General features: G+C 43.2%; 2 protein-coding genes across 3 annotated transcripts in view; both read right to left on the bottom strand.

Moving 5' to 3' along the window:
- The window catches only part of FBXL20 (F-box and leucine rich repeat protein 20), a 129,637-nt gene extending 117,555 nt beyond the window's left edge, over positions 1-12,082 (bottom strand). The window contains exon 1 of one of the 2 annotated variants that reach the window (XM_023510965.1): positions 11,732-12,082. In XM_023510965.1, coding sequence (XP_023366733.1) covers positions 11,732-11,779 — 48 coding nt within the window. In that variant the 5' untranslated portion in view covers positions 11,780-12,082. Of the gene's footprint in view, positions 1-10,855; positions 11,157-11,731 lie in introns of those variants that run through there. The other variant, XM_023510966.1, reaches the window with a different exon arrangement.
- A 1,278-nt stretch (positions 12,083-13,360) lies between these two features.
- The window catches only part of MED1 (mediator complex subunit 1), a 43,621-nt gene continuing 35,349 nt past the window's right edge, over positions 13,361-21,632 (bottom strand). The window contains exon 15 of the mRNA XM_023511256.1: positions 13,361-19,763. Within this exon, the coding sequence (XP_023367024.1) occupies positions 16,520-19,763 (3,244 nt within the window). The 3' untranslated portion in view covers positions 13,361-16,519. The remainder of the gene's footprint in view (positions 19,764-21,632) is intronic.

Here is a 21,632-nt window from a genome sequence, read left to right as displayed (position 1 = left end):
AAAAAAAAAAACAAAAAAAAACAGAAAACAATTAGATTGAGATTTGGGAAGCTTCTTCTGTATTAAACCCAGTTAGTTCGCAGTGACTGAGAATACTGAATAACAAGTAAGCATCTTGTCTTCCTGCACTTAACATTCTAGAAAGGTTATAGCATTAAATGTTTTCATTTTTCCAAGGATAATACAAAATACATCAAATTTATTTTCTACAAGTGGGTTGTAGAAATAAATTATGATGTGATTTTGGTCAACATGTACTACTTTAGATGAAAGACCTGGAAACAATTTTCAAAAAGCTGATAAAGGATGAATGTCAGGAAAGGGTATTAACAATGCAATGTTCTTTTTCTTTTTGTTTTTTTGAGATAGAGTTTCAAGCTGTCACCCTGGATAGAGTGCCATGGCGACATCATAGCTTACAGCAACCTCCAATTCTTGGGCTCAAGTGATCCTCTTGCCTCAGTTTTGTTGTTTTTTTTTGGGGGGGGGGTTGGTAGTTTTAGTGGAGACAGGGTCTTGCTCTGCTCAGGCTGGTCTGAGCTCAGAGCAATCCATCCCTCTTGAGCTTCCAGAGCTAGGATTGGAGGCGTAAGCCACCATGCCCAGCCTGCAAGACTCTTTTTAAAAAATAAACGTATTTTTATTTGTCTGTGTTTAGTCATATAACTTATTTTCTACAAATCAAAAAAGAATGAATGACTAGTTTCTGGGGGTAAAGCTGATTGATTCAGTATTTTAAATGTTAAATTACAACGTGGTGTCAGAGTCTCATCTTAGGAGGAGACATTTATCCACATTTACCTAACATTGAGTACAATAATGACTGCAGGCTTGGTGCCTGTAACTCAAGTGGCTAGGGAGCCAGCCACATACACCAGAGCTGGCGGGTTCGAATCTAGCCCAGGCCTGCCAAACACCAATGACAACTACAACTGGGAAAAAAAAATAGCTGGGCGTTGTGGTGAGTGCCTGTATTCTCACCTACTTGGGAGGCTGAGGCAAGAGAACTGCTCAAGCCTAAGAGTTGCAGGTTGTTGTGAGCTGTGATGTCACTGCACTCTACACAGGGTGACAGCTTGAGACTCTGTCTCAAAGAAATAATAATGACTGCCGTATAAACTCCAGATTGAAACACTACTCAATTATTGCTGTTCAGCCAGAAGGATTAAAATTCATAATTGTTTCTGTTTAATATGCCCAATATATAAAACAGAATCTAGTGACTAAAAAGATCATTAGTTTCATTCTTACAGATTTTTCCTTTAGTACATTTCTTTAAAGAACCTATTTAAAAACAGTTCTACAAAAAGCCTACTTACAAAACACTTCTCCTCAAAATAATATGTGTAAGAAGCACTTATTGAGCTCTTATTGTATTGTAGACAATTTACTAAAATACAAATATTATAGAATTTAATCCTCACAATCCAATGTAGTAGTAATTATACCCATTTTAGAGACTAAAAGTTTGAAACTCAGGGAGATAAAATAACTTCTCTAAGGTCACACAGATGGTAAGTAGCAAACTCTGGGTTTAAACTTCAAAGCTAATGCTCTTAGGAGGCTGAGGCAAGAGTATTCCTTGAAGCCAAGAGGAGTTAATGATCAGATGAGACCTATCTTAACAAAAAATTTAAGCTGGGTATGGTGGCATGTGCGTATAGTCCTAGCTCCTCTGGAATTTGAGCTGGGAAAATCACTTGAGCTCAAAAGTCTGGCTCAGCACCTGTAGCTCAAGCAGCTAAGGCTGGAGGGCTCAAATCCAGCCTAGGCCTGCCAAACAATGACAACTACAACCAAAAAATAGCCAGGTGTTGTGGCAGGCGCCTGTAGTCCCAGCCACCTGGGAGGCTGAGGCAAGAGACTCACAAGCCCAGGAGTTGGGGGTTGCTGTGAGCTGTGATGCCACAGCACTCTACCCAGGGCAACAGCTTGAGACTCTGTCTCAAAAAAAAAGTTTGAGGTTAAAGTGAGCTATCATCATGCCACTAACTCCACCCTGGGCAACAAAGCCAGATCCTGTGTGTGTTGTTGGGGAGAGGGGAATAATTTTAATAAAAAGGTAACGTGTCTTAAGTAGATTCTATAGGTATACATACATAAATTCCATAAATCCAAAGAAATAGGAATCATAGCACACAAACTCCAGCATATCACACAATCATATTCATTTCCCAACCACCCGGCAAGGGTGTTTGGCCAGATATATAGTATACTTTATTCTTTTCATTGTCTATCTTTCCACCTTCCTCTTTTTTTTTCCTTTTTAATATGAGTTCATGGGGGCCAGTACAGTGGCTCACGCCTGTAAGCCTAGCTAGCACTCTGTGAGGCCAAGGTGGTGAATTGCCTGAGCTCACAGGTTGGAGATGAGTCTCATCCAGAGCGAGACCTCATCTCTAAAATTGGCCAGCATTGTGGTGGGCACCTGTAGTCCCAGCTCCTTGGGAGGCTAAGGCAAGAGAATCATTTGAGCCCAAGAGTTGGAGGTTGCTATGAGCTATGAAGCCACAGCACTCTACTGAGGATGACAAAGTGAGACTTGGTCTCAAAAAACAAAACAAAACAAAACAAAAAAGACCCACCATACTAGCTGATACATTCAACTATGTAAATTTGGGCAGGGATTTGAAATATTGTTAATCTTCACCTCAATGTTGTCAAGGCACAGTTTCATTCTTAGCACCAAAGTAATGCCTAAGATCAACTTATTGTTCACTTTCATGGGGCACTATTTCCCCTTTTTGTTTTGTTTTAAATGAGCCTATTTTGTTGTTTTTTGTTGTTGTTGCAGTTTGGCCAGGGCTGGGTTTGAACCCGCCACCCTTTGTATATGGGGCCAGCGCCCTACTCACTGAACCACAGGCACCACCTGTATCCTTTTTTTGTTTTAACTAGAAAATTTCTAAGAACAAAGACAGACATGATAAAAAATAAACTGCCAAAGCTGGGCGTAGTGGCTCACGCCTGTAATCCTAGCACTCTGGAAGACCAAGATAGGTGGATCACTTGAGCTCTGGAGTTTGAGACCAGCCTGAGCAAGAGTGAGACCCTGCCTCTACCAAAAATGAAAAAAACTGAGGCAAGAGGGTTACCCAAGCCCAAGAATTAGAGGTTGCTGTCAGCTATGATGCCATGGCAGTCTACCAAGGGCAACAAAATGAGACTCTATCTCAAAAAAAAAAAAAAAAAAGCCAAAATCTGTTTCATAATAATTGACACTAAATCCTTGCCTACCATGGTGTTAACAAGTGACATTAACCTCCTAGTTATTTAAGAGACTGAGCAAAAATGTATTAATTACATTCCCACCTGACTACAACTATCAGATATGAGTCAACAGAATATCATAAAACCAAGTTTGATATTTGATTAGGGAATAAATAGGTTACTTGCTTATGGCTATAATGCACACACCTATTAAACAGTTGAAGTCATTCTTTTAACAGAAAAACTTTTTAAGTTACTGCCTGCTGGGCACTGTGGCTCCGGGCTGGTCATCCCAGCACTTTGGGAGACAGGGAAGAAGGATCTCTTCAGGCAACATAACAAGACCTTCATCTCTACAAAAAAACAGAAAAATTAGCCAGGTGTGGTAACATGTGCTTATAGTCCCAGCTACTTAAGGAGGCTGACAGTGAGTTATAATGATGCCACTACCGTCATAACCCAGGAAACAGAGCCTCAAAATAACTAAAATAAAATAAATGCTAATGCAAATTTCTTTTGGCTTTATCACATTTGAATATACATCTTTATTTTTTCAAGTTATATAATTAAGCAAGAAGAATCAAACACAAATACTATTTTGTAGTTCAGTAACACCACCTTATTATTAGTTGCTATTAAGCTAAAATCTTTCATGAAATGGATCCAAGTGCGTTAAGACATAAAACTCTCAATCTACAGTTGGATGCCTAAGTTTTTCTGAGTCAGTATTTGTGTGAGGGGATCTAATCTACAAATTCACTTAGTCTAGAAGATCAACAGTATAAAAAGACAACTATGCACAAACAGCTAAATTTGGTCAGTTTAAGGGCATTCCTTCTCCTCCCTCTCTCCTTTAGATTTCCTGGTTCCACACAATATTTTGAGTATCTAAAAATACTCTTCTAAAACCACAGTACTACTTAGATTACTAAAACTTTTAATTCAGTTTCCAATCTGTCACCAGTTAGGAAACAGTAATCTAAAGGAATAGGAATGGAGTCCTCAGCCTATAACAAAATCACTTATAAGGCCGGGCGAAGTAGCTCACGCCTGTAATCCCAGCAGTTGGGAGGCCGAGGCGGGTAGACTGCCTGAGCTCACAGGTTTGAGACCAACATGAGCCAGAGCAAGACCTTGTCCAGGAGTTGTGACAGGCGCCTGTAGTCCCAGCTACTTGGGAGGCTGAGGCAAGAGAATCCTCACTTGAGCCCAAGAGCTGGAGGTTGCTGTGAGCTATCATGCTATGGCACTGTACCCACGGTGATAGCTTGAGACTCTGTCTCAAAATAAAAAATTCCTTAGTTTTACCACTACTCTTTTCCATTGCAAGACTTTTCAAAGACTGAAACAAATGACTCTCGCCCACTGGAAAAATATTTAACAGTATTCTGAGGCTAAGTCTACAATCTCAAACAAAATATTACAGTAGCTACTTCAGAACCAATGACCAAGGAAATATGGTCCTCTAATTTTACTTAAAAAAAAAAAAAATTCACACATTGATTCTGACACCTTTGTTTTGCAGAAAAGGGAAATCTTCAAACTATAGAGGTGAAATGAAAAAGATCAAAGTTATAGTTAGCTGGTGGCAAAATCAGTATTAACTAATATCCACATCTCTTAATTCTCAATGTAGTATGTTCTTTTTGCCATGCCACATTTTATGATTTTTGATAAACTGAATTGATAAAATAAAGCAAGCAGGCAAGGAAATATTACAACCTAGTGTTACAGGCTGCATGTAATATTACAGATTTATAAGAAAGGTAGTGAGGCATAATGTAAAACAATAATGAGTGATTCTAAATGCCAAATTGAAGTGTACCACTACCTAACTTTTGTGCCCTTAACATCTCCAAGCACTATTAAATTGTAAAATGGTACCTAAATGTCAGTTAATGTTGCCACTATATCTCTTTTAAACATCAGACTTTTCTATAAACCCAAATAAGACATAATTTTCCTCCAACAGTACTATACTCTCATAATGCAGCTACTTAAGAGTGTGACAAAGTGAAGTTTACTGAAAACACTCCAAACTTGGATTTAAAGGCTAGCCTAGATGTTTAAACACTATTCTCACTGAGTGTTAAGACGATGGAAGCTATGGAAGTTAAAACAAAGGACAGATTCATGATCTTGATAGCAAACACAAAATAAAATATACTAGATGAGGAACATTAGGAAAACTCTTTACCATGCATTTGATGAGATTTTTGCTACGTTATGCTAAAAACAGAGCAGGATGAGAGTGGAGTCAAAAAAAAAAAAAAGGCAGATTGGAATCTGGGCTCCCCCACTTAGTAGCTGTGCAACTGGAACACCTTACTTAACCTCTCAGGCTGTCACTTTCCTCCAATGTAAATGAAATTTATAAAAAGTTGTAAGAACTGAGGTTACAAAGCTTACTGTCTGGCATGTACGAAGCATTCAATAACCATCATCAAATGTGAAAGAAAATTATGAAAATTTGCCACAAAGTTCACTGTAATTAATGCAATAAGAAAGTATTTGAATGATGAATGTGACAAAACTCAGCACACTCTATGTTAATCTGTAAGGGTTATTACGGACTTAATGCCAAGATGATACAGTAAGGATCAACATGAATTTTCACATTTCTAGATTTTTTTAACTTTTTTTTTGTGTGTGTGTGTAAGACAGTCTCACTCAGTCGCCCTAGGGTTGAGTGCTGTGATGCGATAGTTCACAGCAACCTCAGACTCCTGGGCTCAACTGATCCTCTTGTCTCAGCCTTGAGCAGCTGGAACTACAGGTGGCCACCACCATGCCCAGCTAGTTTTTCTATTTGTATTTTATTTTATTTTATTTTATTTTTTTTGAGCAGAGCCTCAAGCTGTTCCCCTGGGTAGAGTGCCATGGCATCTCAGCTCACAGCAACCTCCAACTCCTGGGCTCAAGCGAGTCTCTTGCCTCAGCCTCCCAAGTAGCTGGGACCACAGGTGCCTGCCACAACACCCAGCTATTTTTTGGTTGCAGCCATCATTGTTGTTTGGCGGGCCGGGGCTGGATTCGAACCCGCCACCATGGCTGGCGCCTTAGCCACTTGAGCCACAGGCGCCGAGCCTTGTATTTTTTTTTTTTTTTTTTTGAGACAGTCTTACTTTGTCATCCTTGGTAGAGTGCCATGGTGTCACAGCTCACCATTCTTGGGCTAAAATTATTCTCTTCTCTCAGCCTCCCAAGTAGCTGGGACTACCGATGCCCACCACAACACCTGGCCATTTTTTTGTTGTACCTGTTGTTTGGCAGGCCCAAACAGGTTCAAACCGACCAGCCCTGGTGCATGTGGCTCGTGCCCTAGCCACTGAGCTACAGGCGCCAACCCAAGTTTTTCTATTTTTAGTACAGACAGGGTCTTGCTTTGCTTAGGCTGGTCTCAAACTTCCAAGCTCAGGCTATCCACCAGCCTCCACCTTCCAGAGGGCTTGGATTACAAGTGTGAGCCACCATGCCCAGCCAAAGTTTGTCACCATAAAAGGACTATAATGAATCAACCTTGAAGAGATTCTAAATTTCAGATATCTTCTCCAAGAAAATAAAAATTTGTATTCACTTTTTGTATGAACCAGACCCACAATTAGCTATAATTTGTTATAAAGACTTCCTACACTCACAAAAATTCTCATTTAGAGATCAGCTTTCTGCTTATAACTATAAAATTCTCAGTTCTTTAAAAAGCATTATTCAGTAACTGTGAGGATTTAAAAAAAAAAAAAAATCATTTGGCCAGACGAGGTGGCTCATGCCTGTAATCCTAGCACTCTGAGCCCAGGCAGGAAAACTGGTTGAGCTCTGGTGTTGGAGATCAACCCAAGAATGAGACCCCTGCCACTACTAAAAATAGAAAAACTAGTTGGGCATTACAGCAGACATCTGTACTCCCAGCTACTCAGAAGGCTGGGGCAGGAGGATCACTTAAGCCCAAGAGACTGAAGTAACTGTGAGCTATGCTGATACCACAGCACTCTACCCAATGGAACAGAGTGAGACTCTGTCTCCAAAAAAAAAATGAGGGGTTTGCCAGAGGTCAGTGGTTAGGGTGCTGGTCATATGTACCACAGCTGGTAGGTTCGAACCCGCCACAGACCTGCTAAACACAATAACAACTACAATAACATAAAAGTAGCTAGGTGTTGTGGTGGGTGCCTGTAGTCCCAGCTACTGGGAGGCTGAAGCAAGAGAATCACTTAAGCCCAAGAGTTTAAGGTTGCTGTAAGCTGTGATGCCACGGCACTCTACCTAAGGCAACATAGTGAAACTTAGTGTCAAAAAAAAAAATCATTTGATATGCTTTTTTCTTTCTCTCTTATTCTTTCTTTCTTTTTTTTTTTTCTGATGCAGAGTCTTGCTGCGTACCCCTGGGTAGAGTGCCACAGTATCACAGCTTTCAACACCTTAAACTCTTGAACAATCCTCTTGTCTCCTTCTAAGAAGCTAGGACTTTAGGTGTAGACCATTATACCTGGCTAGTTTTTCTATTTTTAATAGAGATAGAGGTCTCGCTCTTGCTCAGGCTGGTCTTGAATTTCTATTTATTTATTTATTTAGTCGTTTTTGACTGAGGCTGGGTTTGAACGCACCACCTCCGGCATATGGGATCAGCGCCCTACCCTTTTGAGCCACAGGCACCTCCCTTGAACTTCTAAACTCAAGCAATCTACCTGCCTTGGCCTCCCAGAGAGCTAGGATTACAGGCCTGAGCCATCTTGCCCAAGCATTTGATGGGTCTTAGATATGAAAAGCCTATTTTATGTGCTTGTATCATTTATTGATAGAATATAAATATTTATGATACTTTCAACAAATTAACAGTAAGTTATTATTTCCTAAGATTCTAAACAGTTTATTAATTGTCTTACTACTTGTAAATTATGTCAATAAAAAGGTAAATGCTCTGGAGGCTGAGGCAGATGGATTGCTTGAGGTCATGAGTTCAAGACCAGCCTGAGGGCTCGGCGCCTATAGCTCCCACGTACACCTAAGGTGGCGGGTTCGAATCCCCAGCCCGGACCCACCAAACAACAATGACGGCTGCAACCAAAAAATAGCCGGGCGTTGTGGCGGGCGCCTGTGGTCCCAGCTACTTGGGAGGCGGAGGCAGGAGACTCGCTTGAGCCCAGGAGTTGGAGGTTGCTGTGAGCTGTAATGCCACGGCACTCTACCCAGGGGGACAGCTTGAGGCTCTGTCTCAAAAAAAAAAAAAAAAAAGACCAGCCTGAGTAAGAGAGTAAGACTTTGTCTCCAAGAAATAGCCAGGCGTTGTAGCAAGCACCTGTTAAGTCCCAGCTACTCGGGAGGCTGTGGCAAGTGAATCCCTTGAGCCCAGGAGTTTGAAGTGGCTGTGAGCTATGATGCCATGGCACTCTACCCAGGGTGACAAAGTCAAACTCTGTCTCAAAAAAAAAAAAAAAAAGTAATGGTTTTACTACTCAGTGAAACTCATTAACACATATCATTTCTATCCATTCTCATACTAAAAGAATAGCTTTTGGTTTATAAGCAAATATTTTTAATCATGAACATTATACAAGTTGGGTTTTCCCCCTTATTCTTTATCTTCACAGATCACATTTAGAAAGCTTTCGTTGCCAACTGCATACCAAGGTTAACAGAAATGCTTAATAAAGCACTAAATTTTCTTGTCATTTTAGTATGCCATCATTACAGATATAAATTATAAAAGACAGTAAAACCTCTAGAGTTGACCACCTCTCTCTCCATTTTTTTTGTTTTTGGAGATAGGGTCTCACTTTGTCACCCTTGGTAGAGTGCCATAGTGTCATAGCTCACAGCAAGCAATTCTCTTGCCTCGGCCTCCCAAGTAGCTGGGACTACAGGCCCCCACCACAATGCCCTGCTTTCTATCTCTTTATATTGACCAACACCTTAAAGCTGAACTAATCCTCAAAGACTGGACATGCACCACATGTACTCACTGGAAGTTCCTTCCTTAGGCTGACCACCTCCATAAGTCGAGCAGTTTGTTACAGTGCTCAACTTACGGAAGTTCTACTATAGAAGACAATGATCAAAATAGCAAATAGCTATGTAAAAACACACTACAAGAATTCTTTCCAATATTATTCAACCTAAAATGAGTAGCAAAATGATAAAGGAGCTAACTGCAGCATCAAAAGGCTATCCTCCACTCAAATCTTTAGATTCCTGTTAACTGCTGCATGTCTACTCAGTAATTTTAATGATATTAATGAACATTTACAATAGTACTTAATATGAATCCACCATAAATTAACCTTGCTGGCACTCTCTATATTTGGGCAACACAATGTCCTATTAAACACCAAATAATATCTACTGTAATACTTTCTGCCCATGATGAAGTTAAATGTGAAAATTCTAAGACCCAATCTTCGATTTTCTTCACTCCACACCTGCAACAGCAACATTGTAGCTTTGAATTTAAACCCCCAAACTCTTCCTATTATGATCTTTGTGGATAAATCCAAATATTTTCTTATAAGCATAAAAAAAAATTAAGGACTAGACTAAACTGAAGACTCACCCTTAGATAAAATTTCCACCCCCCTAAACCTAAGTTGATGAGTTTCCTGATGCTTGTGCTACACTGTCTTACAATTTCATCTTTCAAATAGAGATGAATAAAATGAAAAAAACACCAAGTGAGATGTGCACTAAGCTGTGAGTGATCCCAGGTCAGCTTGATTCTCTGCCAGAAAAGGCCAGATAACATTTACTCGTTGTAGAAGTTTCTGTCTCTTATCCCTCCAATGAACCTTCCAAAGTTTTGTTATACTGTTAATTCTTTGGTAGTTACAATACTCCACTTCTCAAAGGAATCCCTTCCCTACAAAGTGACTACTCTGTACAGTAGGCACTTCCAGACGGCCCAGTGCTCAATTCCAGGACTATAACAAACCTCCCTCGCCAGAGAAGGAAAAGTTCCTAAGAGACAGACACACCGGAATGGGTTTACTTAAGTTTCTCAGACTTTCGTCCGAATCTGAAAACATGCAGACATCTAAGAGTTCCCAGAAACAATGAGCTACAAAAGTGCAAACTAAATGGGAAAGAGGAAGTAGCAGAACAATACCCAAAAGAAATACAGTACCGAAAACCTATGATCACCTCTATTATCCCAGTCTACCACCCCCACTTCCCTAGTTTCATCCAGTTCTCAAACCCAGAGTAAAGGCCCCCAGTACACTCTCTTTCTACGGACAAAAAAACAAACAAACAAACAAAAAAAAACGTTTTACGAAGAAGGTGCAGAAAGAAAACAAGCTCTGGTCGTTGGGAGCCGTGATGCTTTCTCTGCCGGGTGGAAGGAGGCAAGCCAAGGGTTGTGTAAAGAATGGAAAACTGAGTGATCCTGGGGGGAGGGGAGAATTAGGGCGCCAGAGCTAATCCCTCGCCGGGGCCCGCCGGTGGGAAGAGACTGGAGGCGAACAGTCGGGAGGACTAGGGAAGCCAGGCGACACTGCGCTTTCAGTTCTCTATAAAGGGGAGGTAAGTCTGGCAGTCCCGCCGGTGGGTGGGTGGCGGCGCCTGCAAGGGAGGAGGCTCCGTGCGGAACGAGTGTTTCGGGGTAAGAGAGGAAGCCTGGCCTTCTGTACTCCGTCCGAACCCCCCAAGCTCACACCTCAAACCTGCTCTTGGTCACTCCGTTCACGTCCCTCCTCATGGGGCCGGCGGGTGCGGCCCGGGCCGGGCGCTGCGGCGTGCGAAATGCAGACAGGGGGCCCTGGGCAGGCCCGGGAATTCCGGGACCGGGCGGAGGCGGAGGAGGGGCAAGGCCAGGGACGGCGGACACGGAGGAGAGACCTCTCGGCTCCGGCGTGGCCTCCACCACCTCCTGCGGCGCTGGCGGCCGCGACGACTGCTCCTCGCTAGCTGGGCTCTCTCCTCAGCCTCAACTTCAACCCAAAACAAAAACACTCCCCACCTGCCAGCAACGGCGCTCCTCATTGGGCAGAGCCGCCAGGGCCTCGGAACGCCAAAGGAAAGGAGGGGGAGGGGGAAAGAAGGGGGTGGGGCACGAAGAGGGGGAGGGGAGGGGGAGGAGCGCGCGGCGCGGCGACGCCAGACCACCCCTCCCCCACCCGGGCGCAGCCCCTGACCCAGGAGCAGCTGAAGCGAGGTGGTGGCTGCGACACGAGCCCCCTCCTGCCTCCAAGGCAGGCGGGCCCCCTGGGAGGAGAGGCTGGGAAATACCTATATGTCTGTGTTTGTGAAAAAGTGGGGACTGTAAGAAGGGTGCGAATGTGCTAGTGCTCGTGGACGGGTGAGAGAGGGAAAAGCCGAAAGACGGACCGCACACTGCACGAGGACCCCTTCTTCTGCCCCGTGTCCCCCTCTCCTACCTCCCCTCTGCGGGCAAACACAAACACACTAACCCATACAGAACCTAAGCACATTGCCTAGAACCCCCAACCCGTAGGGTTGGCACTTCTTCCCCAGGAGCTTGTGCCGGCACACATCCTTCCCGGCCACCCTACGCCCTTCCCCTATCACTCACTGTCGCCTTGAACCCAAAGTGCAGCAGGCGGTCCCTGCTCGGAGCCATTTTCCTCCTCTTTCTGGATGTCTCTATATTGGGGCAGAGCTGCTGCTGCCACCGACGCCTCTGCTGTTGCCGCCACCGCCGCCTCCCACGTCCCGGTGGATGGCATTATGGGGTGCTGCTGGGAGGCCTGGGGGGCCGCTTCGGGACGTGTGTCTCCAGGTGCATGGTTCGGTAAAGCAGGGACTACCTGCGTTGAGCGGCAGGCCGAGCACCCCGCTCTGTTCCAGGGATGGCAGTGAGACCGCACCTCGGCCTTTGGAGTCAAGGGGTGCGGTGGTGGAGCCGGGCAACCATTCCTTTGGCTGGGGTTGGGACGCCCGAAGAAAAAGGGCCTTTGGCTACCCCCAGCTGTGCCGCTGCTTAGCCGTCCCTGGCGCCCAATGGGCGGTAGGACCTGACCGCGCTCCAATCAGGGCGCTGGCTGGTGAGAACCTAATCCTGACGCCACTTTGGCGGGAGAAACAAGCGTGTGGGAGCAAGTAGGCGGGGGCGTTTGCCGGGTGGAAACTGCCTTTCGTCTGGCTCTGGGGATCCTAGTATTGAAACTGGTCTTTGTCACAGTACTCTACCGAGGGTGATTGAGACTGTCTCAAAACGCACCCCCCCCCACAGTTGCCCCCCCTTCTAAAAGTAACAAACCACAAAATCATGCCCCAAACAGCCGTATTAATTGTATGCTTCCAAAACAGTTAAGAATATGTTTTCAGCCGGGCGCGGTGGCTCACGCCTGTAATCCCAGCACTGTGGGAGGCTGAGGAGGGAGGATTGCTGGAGCTGAGGAGTTCGAGATTCGCCTGAGCGAAAGTGAGACCCCGACTCATTAAAAAAATGGAAAAACCCAGCCGGGCGCCGTGGCAAGCGCCTGTAATCCCAGCGGCCTCGGAGGCTGAGGCAGCAGGATGCCCGCAGCCGGAGTCTGAGGTTGCAGTGAGCTCCGACGCCACTGCCCCTCTGCTCAGGGCACAGGGTGGAACTCTGTCTCGACAAAAACAAACAAAAAAAGAATATGTTTTCACATCCCTTTTAATTAGTAGTTGTTTTTAGTGACTGGCTTGTCATGAATTAAGAAATGAATTTAAGAGCAACAAACACTGCATATCTTTAAGAATAGGTGTATTTTAGCTGAAAGCCTTACCAAACTCTAAGAAAGGACTTACAAACTTCATTTTCATTTTAGAGGGGGCTTCATAAGGAAGGATCCTAGCTTTACTAAACTTATTCTAAGGCCACAAACCCTTGTCTAGATATTATATTCTCCTCCTGTCCCCAGATAATTTTAATAATTTTGCTTCACTTCAGCCAGTGGAATACACCTTTTAGTTCAGTCTCACCTGAGCCTTTTTCTCCCAATAAAAACTACTGATGAACTTAGTACTGCAAAAAGTAGAGAAACTAATATATCCAGATAATGGTAACGAAGAAAACTTTATCACAGGTTTATCAATTCTATATTCCAGTGGACCCATTTCAAGTAGTTCTCAGGAAAGATGTTTACTTTTTCACTGATTTTTTAACTGGATTTCTGAAATGCTGAACAAGTAAAATTATTCAAAGGTTTAAAATTTATTACACATAGGCATATTACTTTTTATCAAAGAAATTTATTTGCATGTAAATAAACAGGTTCTTTTTTAATGTTTTGGGGAAAAAAATCCCACAACAGATTTTGTCTACTTTCAAAAAAATGAAAAACCCCAAAGTATTTACAGAACGGCCATATGCACAGAAAATCAAATTTGAAAGATTTTCTTTTTTAAAAAAGACCCACCCCAACTGCTCCTGATGTACATTTTTAAAGTCAAAATTTAAAGCTCAGCTCTTACAGCTAAGCATGTTTCCCAATCTACTTTTGAGATGTTAAGTACTTCCTACCCCCACCCCCCAAAAAAATCAACTCAAGGATAAAAACAAAAGTAGGGGAAGGAAAAAGGCCAAAAAAATGAGATTGCCTAGGAATTATGAAAAACGTTTCCTATACTGACATCTACGTTAGATGACTCAATTGTGGATACTGTATAATTCACTGGCTCCCTGAAAGGGTTTCTTTTGAGAATTCATGATATTGCTGCAGTAAATTTTCAGACCTAGGCCTGAAGAAGGAAAATCCTTCCAAGAGTCACCAACCTCCAACTTGGTTTTGGCAATTATATCCTGCTTTGCTCTACCCACCCGGTACCTTAAAATACTTGTTTTAAGACATTGATTTTGAATCTGAAATCTTCATGTACATCAGAGCAGGTTTTGACCAAGAACCCCTAACATGAAGCCAAAAGACAGAAGAGGAATCAGGTCAAATTAAGAATACTAAGACACCAGCAGCAGAAGATAAGTAGAAGTTGACTTCATGTCCTTGCCGTCTTTTGAAACAGGAGAATGAGTACACCTAGACAGGAGGGAGGTGTCCCAGGCTTGGTTTATTCTGCCTCTTCTCCTCCACCCTGTGGAGAAATGCAGTGCTCCCTGGTTCTCAGGCAGGGTGAAGTAGGTTAGCCCCGGCTCCCTGTTAAGCAAGTTCAGATGCTGGGTCAGTGTGTGGGGTGTGCCCATCGACAATTCAGGGGCTTATCCTTCATCCAGATCCTAACTCGGGATTCTTTGATCTGGGATGAAGACAGAAAGAGAGAAAAAGCTTCCCAGTTTACTCATTTTGGTATTTGTTGGCTCTGCTTGGAGGAGCCGAGCCGATACTATTCAGTACAATCCCCTTAAGATTCTTCCCCACCCAGAACAAACTTAAAAACCATGTAACTTTTTTGTTTCCTGCAGAAACCAATGGGAAAAAATTCAAAATTAGGTGACAAACTTGTGAGAAATCCAACCTGGCTGTATGTCTGGGAGGCTGCTACTGTTATCAGCATCACAAGATAAAGCACTCTGGTATCACCTTGCCCATGTCCTCCTTAGTGTCACCCAAGACATTTGACTCTGACATGGTAACCGATAACTTTTCTTGCTCCATTTTGCAATGTTTCGTTTCCTACTTCTTATTACCTTGGGACACGAAAGTGGCAGAGTTGTTGAGAGCTGATGACCAGAAAAGGGAGAACACTAAAGGAAATGAGAGACAGTCAGGAAAGAAAGCCAAAGCTGATTTTCCAACTCTATGCTACCTCCAACCTGCAGAAAGAGCTGAATATAGTAATCTTCTTCCATATCTGATGAAGACACTCCACTTATGACACAAACAAACACACACAGAGGAATCACCTGGCTTTTTCTCTTTTTTAATCCAGAAGAGTTGTGCTGGGGACCATGCCCCATTCCGCTGATATAGCTCCTGAATGGAATCATCAGGAATGGCACAGTGCAGGTGTCAAAATCAAAGTAAGGCCGCAGAATTTTGAGAGGACCTTCCAAATACTGAGAACTTCTGTTGCACTCAAAACGGTCTCCTGGATTTCTATATTTATGAGAAGGGCTTCTTATTGATGTCCCCCAGAATCCAGATGCAGACCTGTTTCTCCAAAAAGGTCCAATTGTGTTGCTACATAGTAGCAAGGGTTTATCTTCATGCTCACATAGCATTCCAGGCCCCCATTACTCCAAGTGAGCTTGAAATTGTTATAAATGAACTATGGCTGCAAATTTCTTACTGTTTTATCTCTGGGAACATACAGTGGAGTGATTAAAGTCTGGACTCCTCCTTGTGAGGAAGAGAAACAAGGAGCTCAGCTCTAAGGAATGGCATCAGTTCTCCTGCAAACAAAATGCTGGGTTGTGGATTTTTGGCACATTGTGGAAATAGGAGAACTATTAATTCTGTAATGGTTTTCATGCCACTAGGCCAAGAAGGCTGTCCCGTATTAAATCTTTCTGCATCTGAAAACAAGTTTACATCCCAAAAAGTCACTCTAGCTTCTTTTAAAAGGAAAAAGAGGTTATTACACATCAATACCTCTACACGGAGGTAACTCCTAAATTCCTATGATGTCTGAACCCTATGAAAAATCTCCTAAAATAAAAAATATCATTTGGATTTTTCTATTTTAACTCCAAAGGCAGGTTCTAATTAATTGGCTTGGGCTTGATACTATAGTATCAGCACAAGCTAGAAGATCCCTACCATCAAATAAGCCTTGCTCTTCTGCCTCCCATCATTTTGAACCCTAAACTCAGATTTAGAAAGAAACATTATAAAAACAAACAGAGGGTTAAAATTTTATAAATAAATAAGCTAAAGTAATTTTCCCACCCCCAATCACTCCTAAGAAAAAGACACCAAACATTACTTAAGTGTCCAAATAACTAAAGTCCTTCATTTGCCCATGCCTCAAATGGACAAGTACTACCCAAAGGTGAACAACCTTCATGCAAATGCATCAAGGAATGTATTGCTTTTTCATTTTCTGCCCAGCCCTTCATATACATGCACTAAAATGAGTTTAAAACATGTTCTAAAAATGGAGAAGAAAAAATATATGAGTATTTCCCATAAAATGTTTCCCACCCGTCCCTGTCCCTATGCCCCTCCCACCCACCCTCCTTTACTTAAGTATTTTAATTTTTTCATTCTGGTAAATGAACAAGAATTCTTGGTAACCAGAATCAAAACCCTGTGGTTTCTCTCATAGGGTCTGGACATGCCTTTCTGAATTCACCCAGCTTGGTGTCAAAGCCATGCCATTTAGGGTTCTTAAAACACAATTCAGAACTGTCTGATCCACCCCTTATATGTTGGTTTGCCTATAAATGTATCAATAGTTTTTTCTCTGGCCATGTTTGTTTTAAAAAATAAGGTTCCTAATTGCCAATCAGGGCCACATCCATAAGATCATCATCTTCTTCCCCCATCATAAAATCAGGGCTGAGCCTTGAGGGCCTCTCTGTAGATAAGATTGTGTTACTTGTCATAGACAAGCTCTGGTCTGAAGAGATGGGTGACTTAGACCAACTCTCTGGCTTGATACTATGAGATTTTTTCTTGTCTCGGTCTTTTTCCCGGTCCCGGTCCCTATCTTTGTCTTTTACTTTCTTCTTTTCCTTTTTGTGCTTCTTATGCTTCTCTGTGCTATACTCTGGAAGTGGTCGGATGCCATCATCTGAGCTGGGACTATTCTGATAAGATTTCTCTGCTATGGAAGAGCCCGACTCACTTTCGCTGTCCAGATTCTGGGGGGTATATGCTGGTGACTTACTATGGCTGGGAGAGCCACGCTCATGCTTTGGAGTAGAACCACTGATGAGTGGAGAACCATAGTTTTTAGAAGAGGCCATCTGAGCCCTGAGCCCATCTCCACTACTTTCCCCAGGTTTCTGCAAAGTCACTTTGGCTTTAATGCTAGGGGAGCCTCCATCATGTTTGCTGATGATAATTTTTGCCACACCCGTGCTCCCCACATTTTTTGACTCTGAGGTTTTTTTAGAAGAATCCACTGAGCTCCCAGAGGTGGAAACCTTTGATTTGTCTTTATCACTTTTCTCACGCTTGCCCTGGAACTCTCCTCCTGACATGTTATGTTTGGAGGACATGGCATGGCTAGAAGAATTTGTGCTCACCCCCATCTGGCCATCCATTGGGTCTTCACCCCCAGGGCCACTGGTGACAACCCCATGCTTCAATTTGTCTATGACAGCTGTCAAGGACGGCTTCTTATTTCGGCTGGGAGATTTCCCTTTGGAACTCCCATGCTGGTTCTGAGAGGAGGACACGGAAGAGCCACTTGAAGAAAAGGAGGATGAAGATGCTGTACAAGAATTGGATGATGGGGGAGTTTTCTGGGACAATGAGCCTGAGGATCCTAACCCTGAAGATGACTTCATGCCAGAGCTTGAACTAGTTCCAGTCATGTGAGAACCACCAGAACCTGAACTGATAGGGGATTTGGCTTTAGAGGATGGAGGAGTTCCAGGAACAGGCTTCATTGGAGAGGCAAGCTTATCAGAGCCTCCAGGTGGCCTTGAATGAGAAGGGGAAATGTTTGGTTTACTTAAAGAAGGATTCATAAGCGATGATGGCTTCCCTTGAGGTTTCATCTTAGTACTGCTGGAACTACTACTTAGTCCATGCTTGGTAATGGGAGAGGAGCCTGGCTTTCCTCCAGACTGAGATGAATTTTTGGATTGGCTAGATCCAGAAGACCCTTGGCTAGAATACATACTACCACTTAACTTAGAACTTGATGAACCTTCTGATTTACTGCTTTTCATCTTGCTTGATGTGGAAGCAGAAGATGAGGAAGAAGAGGAAGAATGGCTATGGTGGCTTTTGCTGCCTGAGGAAGACACAGAACCACTGCTGGTATATTGACTATGAGAGGAGGGCTTGCCAACCATCACTGTTCCCTTAGGAATCTGAATAGTGATTTTTGGAATGGGTGGGGTGGCAACACCTGGAGGAGTCTGAGATCTTCCTGAACTGCCTGGAGATTTAGATCCACCTGTGCTAGTAGGTGGGGTAAAAGGTCGGTTAGAAGAACTGTGAGATGGAGACTTTCCTTCAGTATCAGTCTTCTTCCGCTTTGGTGGTTTATCTTTGCTTTTCCCATCGTTAGAGGGGGTCCGACTGCGCTTCCCTGGTTTGCTGTCTAATCCAGGGCCTGATAGAGAACTATTACTGGTGCCATTGCCTTCCTTTACCCTCTTTTGAGTCTTTTCTTTCCCTAAGTCCCCAGTGGCCAACAAAGGACTCTGACTACCACTGTGATGCTCCATAAGATCTGCAGGACCCAAAGCCTTACCAGCTACTGATATAATACTGAAATCAACTGTGTCAGCTTGGCTATTACCTTTAAACTTTGTCTCCCCATTATCACCTCCAAGCACTGGCACCCCCAAAGTATTCAGTGCTTGAGATGCAAATCCTTTGAAATCATCATTATCCCCACTTTGGCTGCTTTCATCAAAATATTCTTCACCAAAACCACTTTGGCTCTGGCTATTCAATAAATCAGGATTAAAATCTACTCCATCAGGGAAAAAATGGTTGGTAGGAGAATCACTACTGGGGCTTCCAGCAGCATCTGCAATAAGCTCAGCTGGATCAGTGTATGGATTTTCATTATTATTAGTTTGAAAGACATCAGAGTCAAAGAGGGTACTCTGAGAATGCCCAGAACTTGAAGAATCTCGAACAGGGGTGCCAATGGGTGGGCAATCATCATTAGTGCTGGGAAGCTTAGAGGCTTCTTCTGCAATGTCTGAAAGGATATCAGTTACATCTGGGCCAATGCTGTCTGAACTGGATAGTCGGACCATCCTTTGAATACTGGGTTGGGGGTGAGGTTGTGTGTAAGTTGTTGGGGGAGTGCTACACTGGCTTGGAGCTGGAGTGATGTGTGGTGTATCCAGTGTGTCAGCTGTCATGTTGACATCAAAGATAGGGTTCTGTGAATCAACATCCATTGAAAATAGCTCCCTCTGAAAGTCATCTTCAGTCTGGTGCTTGGGTTTGTCAGGTGGTAATCTTGATGACTTCTTCTTCTTGGTCTTGTTGCTCCCCGGGCACATTTCCATCCGGGGTGAGCCAGAAGAGGAGTTCTGCCTTTCTAAAGGGCTGCTTCCATAAAGGGTTGAGAAATCCTGGGCAGGATTATCTTTAAGAAGGTTCATGAGCATCGGGTGGTTCTTGGTGTTGCCGGCCATCGAAGAGACAGGTGGCGGCGTGTGATGAGGAGGGGTCGGACTCGAGCCAATGGTAGACCCCCCGTTCCCTGTGATTTGCAACAAACTGGTAAGAATTGGGTTCTGAGACACCTTGCTGAAGTCCTCCCCATGGCCCACCGACTCATGCCGATCTTTGATGCTCATGCTCATATTAAACAAGGTGGTAATGGGACCCCCCGGAAAGGTGTTGGTTGGTGTAGTGGTACCACTCATTGGGTTGTTGCCTGTGGTCATGCCATACCCTGGGCTGCTAGCCGGGGGCAGGTTCTTTTTCACCATGTCTTCAACTGTCTCTGCAATGAGGGACAGTGCTGGGGTGTCGGCCTGAATGGTTTCAGCTTTCCTCCGAATAGCCCTCATCGTCACAGGAATGGACATACATCTATAAGATAAGATGAAAAAAACAAAGTTAACACTGCATTAGCTACTGAACTAAATCAATTTATCAGTTGTGAAAACAGACACTAATTTTGCCTAAAATATAGATAAATCATCAGAGGTTTGTAGTTACCTGCAACTATTCCATAAGGTAAGAGTAGTTCTATCCAATGCCAGAGTTTTGGGCAAATTAAAGAATCTGATCTAGTAAGCAACTGGGATCATCTTATGAAATGCACACCAAAAACAAACAATAAACAAGAGTCCAAATAAATATTGAACTAGAAAGAAAATTGGTAATAATGGAGTTCAATAAGAAAATTACTGCCATTGGGGGATTTACATAGTAATTAATGAGATATAGATTTTCCTTTAACTAATGAACTACACGAAAAATCCCCTGACACATCAAGTTCTAAATATTCAGGGGTGTACAACCATTTTCTTTCCCTGTTATAAATTAGAAGAAAAAGAGTTGCTTTGGCCTACTCATTAAATACACAAACACCAACAAAATCTGATGAGCAAAAATAAAAGACCTGAGCAGGCCAGGCTCCATGGCTTACACCTATAATCCTAGCACTCTAGGAGGCCAAGGTGGGAAGACTGCTTGAGTTCATCAGTTTGAAACCTGCCTGAGCAAGGGTGACCCCATCTCTACTAAAAGCAGAAAAACTAGTCAGATGTACTAGTAGGCACCAATACTCCGAGCTACTTGGGAGACTGAGGCAGGAGGATAGCTTGAGCCCAGGAGTTTGAGGTTACTGTGAGCTAGGCTAATGCCACAGAACTCTCTAACTTGGGCAACAGAGAAAGACTGTCTGAAAAAAAAAAAAAATGGTGGGAGAAGGGAAGAGCAGAGAGAAGGAAGGAGTGTGGGGGAGAGTGAAGGGAAAGTATATTAAAAAAAAAAAATTAAAAAAATAAAAGGTCCACTCATACTTTTCTCGATATCCCAAACCACAGACTAGAGACCTCAAAGAATCTGCATGTGGCCCATGGGACAAGGTTGGGCATTCCTGGTTAAATCATCCCAAAGGTACACTATTGTGAAAAGTACTACTGCTGGTACTCAATCTGGATTATTTTAAAATGAAACATACCATCTTCCAGATAAATTTATACCTATAATCTTATGTGTTTATTTATTTATTTTTTTGAGACACAGTCTCGCTTTGTGCCCTTGGTAGAGTGCCATGGCATCACAGCTCACAGCAATTCTCAAGGGCTCTAGCAATTCTCTTGCCTCAGCCTCCCACATAGCTGGGACTTCAGGTGCCCACCACAACACCTAGCTATTTTTAGAGATGAGGTCTTGCTCTGGCTCAAGCTGCTCTTGAACCTGTGAGCTCAGGCAATCCAACGTGTCTCAACCTTCCAGAGTGCTAGGATGAGATATAGTCTTACCCTGTGCCCTAGGTACAGAGCTGTGGCATCCTACGTCACAGCAACCTCAAACCTGTGGGCTCAAGCAATCTCCTTACCTCAGACTCCAGAGTAGCTGGGACTAGGTGCCAGCCACAATACCCAGCTGGTTTTTCTATATTTAGTAGATAAGGGGTCTCACATTTGCTTAGGCTGGTCTCAACGACTCCCTGAGCTTAGGGGAGTCGGCAGCATGCTTTGGCCTTCTGCTAGGACTACAGGTGTGAACCACCACACCCAGCATACATATAAACTTATGTTTGAAAATGTTTTCAACATTTCAACATAAGAACATGGAACATGTCAGGAAATTTTTCTATACATGGCCTAATAATAATCCTTTACAGGCTTTATAGGTCATTATGTCTTATATCCAACTACTCTACCATTTTAGTTTGAAAGCTGCCAAATTTGTAATTGATGGCAGTTTTTATTTTTTTTTTTTTTT

The sequence above is a fragment of the Otolemur garnettii genome, unplaced genomic scaffold (assembly GCF_000181295.1).
Source record: "Otolemur garnettii isolate 467f Iridium unplaced genomic scaffold, OtoGar3 scaffold00018, whole genome shotgun sequence".
Lineage (NCBI taxonomy): Eukaryota > Metazoa > Chordata > Mammalia > Primates > Galagidae > Otolemur > Otolemur garnettii.
This window is presented reverse-complemented; position numbering and strand designations above follow the sequence as displayed.